This window comes from Chlamydotis macqueenii, chromosome 24 (assembly GCF_036417535.1).
Source record: "Chlamydotis macqueenii isolate bChlMac1 chromosome 24, bChlMac1.mat, whole genome shotgun sequence".
Classification (NCBI taxonomy): domain Eukaryota; kingdom Metazoa; phylum Chordata; class Aves; order Otidiformes; family Otididae; genus Chlamydotis; species Chlamydotis macqueenii.
In genome coordinates this window covers 1,298,006-1,303,116 of record NC_141579.1, presented here as the reverse complement: position 1 = coordinate 1,303,116, position 5,111 = coordinate 1,298,006, and the positions used below count along the sequence as shown (strand labels likewise).

At 43.3% G+C, this 5,111-nt stretch overlaps 1 protein-coding gene across 1 annotated transcript; it reads left to right on the top strand.

Annotated features, from left to right (window-relative positions):
* The first annotated feature begins 2,940 nt into the window (after positions 1-2,940).
* Positions 2,941-4,599, top strand: KCNJ1 (potassium inwardly rectifying channel subfamily J member 1). The gene has a single exon (XM_010124183.2). It carries the CDS (start codon positions 2,941-2,943, stop codon positions 4,054-4,056), a length of 1,116 nt encoding a protein of 371 aa, XP_010122485.1. The 3' UTR covers positions 4,057-4,599.
* The last annotated feature ends 512 nt before the right edge of the window (positions 4,600-5,111 follow it).

Here is a 5,111-nt window from a genome sequence, read left to right as displayed (position 1 = left end):
GCAAGCAATAGCAAAACGAGGAACCCTCAGTTACGTTTCTGAGGGAGCAGAGGAGCTCCAGCCGGTACGGAGCAATCAGGAACAGCAATGATGCTTGTTACCTACTTGCAGAGAAAGGAAAAAGGAGAAGTGCATCCGTTAACAGCTAATTTTCTGGGTATTTATCAAATATTCTGGGTGGAGGGATGGATAGATTAGTTAGGAAAGATCAGGAATTGGAGAATGGAAATCCAAGACTGGAACAGGGAAGTGGAAGCTCCTTGTTTTCATAGCTAACCTTGACGTTCCATCTTTATTCATCGAGTGCTTTTACTGGTAAATGCCCCGTTGTTTGTATTACGCCTGGGGACAGCAGCTCCGCTAACTCCTGCAACAAGGATTTTCCCAAGCGGGACAGACAGCAACGCCGCGTTTCTCTGGGCCCAAGAGGAAATGTATCATGGTAAATATTAGCTAAGACGGAGCCGGGTTACCTTCGCTCGTTTAAGCCGAAAGGGCTTTAAGTGCTGCGTTATATAACGCGGTTTATATAATCTCCGCCAGACTCGCAGCACGCTTATACAGGAGGGGATTTTTCTCCCGGTGAAGGAAACCAACACGCTTCAGTCGCGCGTGGGAGGCGAGAAAGATTTGTTGACGGGAGAATTCCTTTGTCATCCCGCCTGGAGAAGGGCGTAATTCTTCTGCCTCTTTGATCTCCTTGGGGGTTGCTTAAGCAGGGCTTGTAAAACTGCCTCCGAGAAGGGCGCGTAAGATTTAAAGAGGCAGGGAAAGAACGGTAAAGTTGGGGATCTATTTCCAAGGTTCCAGTCTGGTGGCTGTGCTGATTAGCTTGCTCTCGTCTGTTCTGGGATGATCTGCTCAACTGTATCTCCAGATCCTTGGTGAAATGTCCCAAAGTTTCCAGCAAAGGCTGAATCAGACCTACTGGAGTTGTGATAGGAATTTATCACAACCCGTAGCATAAGGTGGGTCGATTAGAAATGTGAATTATTCTTCAGATTTCCCCCTTTCACATCTATTCACAGGAGGATAAGGAGCAAGCCTGCTGTGGCTCACCTATGCCAAAGGGGTGTTAGAAGTTAAATACTGGAAAACTTTTATTTTTTTTTTGTTCAAGCTATGCATTAACACGAGTGTATTAAAAGTGTGTCAGGAAAATAAAACTGGAGGATTGTTTAGAAAGTGACCTCATCCCCCCCCCCCTTCCTCAGGTACACGCTTAAAGTTTAACCTTTGTCAGCTGCGTTCACAACCAATAAATTCAACAGCAAAAGTTTTAAACGGTGAAAAGCTACATTACAACAAAAGTGACCTTCATTTTTTTCATTCTAATTTGAATGAGCAGAGGAGAAACGTGGTTTCAGTCTGAGTGCAGAAAGAAGGCAACTGTGAGGCAAAACTTCATTCTCAGGGCTGTTGATAGAAACAAGGCCGTGAGATAATAGAATTTACCAAATGTAATTAATTTGTACTTAGACTCCATCATTGATAATTTAATATTTTCCCTTTGCTACTGGTTATCATATTTAATGTTTGCTCTGGCCCCCGTAACTATGTCTAATGGAAGAAGTTCTGCTTTAGCCAACTCAAACATTAGGCAGCTTCTCTAAGTTAGTTGAGATGCCTACAGAGTGAAGGAAAGACTAAATTTAAACGTAGCCAAAAAGGATGCGTGGGTGGGACAGCGATATGATGGAGGGTTTCAGGTAAGCGTTGTAGCACCTTAGCTTACCTCTAAAAAAAAATAAATAATTCCTAAGTAAACAATTAAAGCCCCTAGCATCTCCTGACTGGAGATGCATTCTTCAAGTCCAGGTCCTCCTAAAGAAAACATCACCCATGGCAGCTGCAGGTCCCCAAAACATTCAGGTCTGTGTGGCTAGGGACACGATGTCCTCAGAGACACTAAACTCAACATCCTTTGTGTGAGTCAGTACTGAGAATATTTTCCCCTCAAGTTCTCCATTTATTTCTGAAGCATTTTGCCCCCCAGAAAGACGATTGGAGTACACAGTTAAATTTGGCGACAGGAGAATAATTTCATTTAACGAAGGCTAAACAGACACACAAGGGGACACTTTCACAGTGGGTTAGCACTAACCTAACACACCCTCTCTGGCAGTGAAACATTTTCTGCTTGAAGGATGATCAACTCAAATAAATTCTAAGAACGTTCCCAAGTTTTGGGTTAAAATCTCCCTAGATCTGTCTATGAACAGAGCAGGCAACCTCTGACTCCACAGTGGCTCAACCTCTCCCCACGCCTGCACATCTGAATGTGCATTCCCAAGTCTGGGGATTTTCCAAAAGCAGGCTGATCCCAATTCCATCTGAATACATCCACAGTATTTTCCCCATCGGTGACTCATTTCCTGGGTCTCTTGGTAACACGGCCAATCATAGAGGACAAAATTAACAGGGATGCAGAGACTTTCCTTTAAGAATGGGTTTCTTCCTAAATTCCCTATCCAGGTCACATCCAGGGTCTCCTCATGCCAACATACACATGCTTGCATAGCCAGGCCCCACTTCGTCTTCTAAAAGGTAGAAAGATCTCAAAACCCAGCCGCTCCCCACCAGTTTTCCCAGTGTATGTCCACGATGAAGTCACCTGCTTCTCTATACCCCCACCTACTCAACTGAGCAGGGGACAATGTTAACAGCTGACTGATTCAAAGTTCACTGAGCAAGCCAAAATGATTAATTTTTTTTTTTTCCTGGAATGCTCCTTAGGCAAGAAACTGTTAGTTTCCTCATATACTTACGGGAACTTTTCCCCACCAGCTGAGGGAAAATATGCAAATTAGATAACTTTTTCCTAAATGAGTGTCTTGAGACTTTGTCAGAACCTACTTCTTGCCTGCAGGTATAAAGGGAGCCGTCATTACCCATAATCTTTATTATTTCTCACTCTCCAGAACACTATCGGCAGAGGGAATGTTCAACTACCTCCGGAAACGCTTCACCAGCCACGTCAGAGAACGCAGCCGGCGAAGAGCAAGGCTCGTCTCTAAAGATGGAAGGTGTAACATAGAGTTTGGCAATGTAGAGCAGTCAAGGTTTGTTTTTTTGATTGATATATGGACAACTATCCTGGATCTCAGGTGGAGATACAAAATGACTATCTTCATTTCAGCATTCTTAGGCAGCTGGTTTCTGTTTGGTCTCCTCTGGTATGTTGTGGCATACATACACAAAGACCTTCCAGAATTCAATCCTTCCATAAACCACACTCCCTGTGTTGAGAATATCAACGGCCTGACTTCAGCTTTCCTGTTCTCCTTGGAGACCCAGGTAACCATCGGCTACGGCTTTAGATGCGTCACAGAGCAATGTGCCACTGCCATTTTCCTGCTCATCTTCCAGTCCATCTTGGGGGTAATCATCAATTCTTTTATGTGTGGTGCCATCTTGGCCAAGATATCGAGGTCCAAAAACCGGGCCAAGACCATCACCTTCAGCAAGAACGCTGTCATCAGCAAACGCGGTGGGAAGCTCTGCCTCCTTATTCGGGTGGCAAACCTCAGGAAGAGTCTGCTGATTGGGAGTCACATCTACGGAAAGCTTCTGAAGACCACCATCACCCCAGAAGGAGAGACAATCATTTTGGATCAGGTCAACATCGAATTTGTCGTTGATGCTGGCAATGAGAATCTCTTCTTCATTTCCCCATTGACTATTTATCATATCATAGATAAGAACAGCCCATTTTTCCACATGGCAGCAGAAACCATTCTGCAGCAAGATTTTGAACTGGTGGTGTTTTTAGATGGCACCGTTGAAGCCACTAGCGCTACCTGTCAAGTGAGGACATCCTACATCCCAGAAGAGGTGCTCTGGGGTTATCGCTTTGCTCCCATCGTGTCCAAGACCAAAGAAGGGAAATACAGAGTAGACTTCCAGAACTTCAGCAAGACAGTGGCTGTGGAGACCCCTCACTGTGCCTTCTGTCTCTACAACGAGAAAGAAGCTAAAGCCAAAGAGAAGAAAGGCTACGACAACCCTGGTTTTGTCCTGTCAGAAGTTAGCGAAACCAGTGACACAAAAATGTAGTTCCAGATATTCACGGGACTTTATCTTTTTTTTTCATAATCTTGAGAGGATTAAAAACTTAGTAAAACAAAAAAGAAACACAGGTTTGTTTTTACTCTAAACCAGCATTTATCTTCTCAAAAGCCTCAAATCAAAGAGGAACAGAACACCAGTGATCTCCAGAACACTATTTAACTACACTATATATATATATTTCATAGAATTTCTATTTTTATACCTATGGGACATTTTATTAAGCTGCTATGTTGGAATGTCCAACTGACTTCAGTTCCCAGAGGCGTGCAAGTCTTAAAAAGCCTGAAAAGATGGAGAGAAACTTCAGGACATATTAAAGATACGTAGGTGTTAGAATGAGAACATGAAAAGGGGAAGACAGAAGGCAAACCTAAAGCAACCTAAGGGACTTAGGAGCCAAAACCTCAAAAAAAAAAAAAAAGTATGTTTCTGGTTGCCAAAGTCCTCTATGAAAGCAGACTTTCTGGCTCTGGAACACTTGAGCACTTTTGAACATTTTGAAACGATTCTTTCTTTGAGGCTGGTACATCTGCAGAAATGGAGCGTTAGGGGACGGTGCACGCTTAGGAAGCTGGAAAAGATAAAGCTTGGGCCATCCTGGTGCACCTAGAACTCTAAAATACCACTTCTCTCCTGGAGAGCCTTTGATTCCTTTCAGGGAAAAATAGCCAAATGGAAATTAAAAGTGAAAAAATAAGGAGAAACAGAGACCCGCTATGGGAAAAGAGGAATTTTGCAGCTTATTCCTAACTGTCTCACCTTCCAGATACTCTTCTCTCCGCTTCCCAACTGTGAAATTAGGAAACATCTAAAGACAACTGTCCAGAAAGAAGGTGAGCCACAGTGGGGAGATGAATAATACATTGATTGCTTCACACCTGGCAGAAAAGCAATCCGCTGGGAGAAGAGAGGAAATTCCCAACTCTAAATGTAGCCTTCAAAAAAAAAAAATCCACAATGCAAATACAGATTATCTTTTCCTTTGAAGCATGAAGGTCTTATTAAAACAAAAACACAGCCTAGGAGCCTCTCACCAACAG

Coding starts and splice junctions, on each gene's coding strand:
- KCNJ1 (XM_010124183.2), top strand. CDS start 2,941: ATGTTCAACTACCTCCGGAAACGCTTCACCAGCCACGTCAGAGAACGC.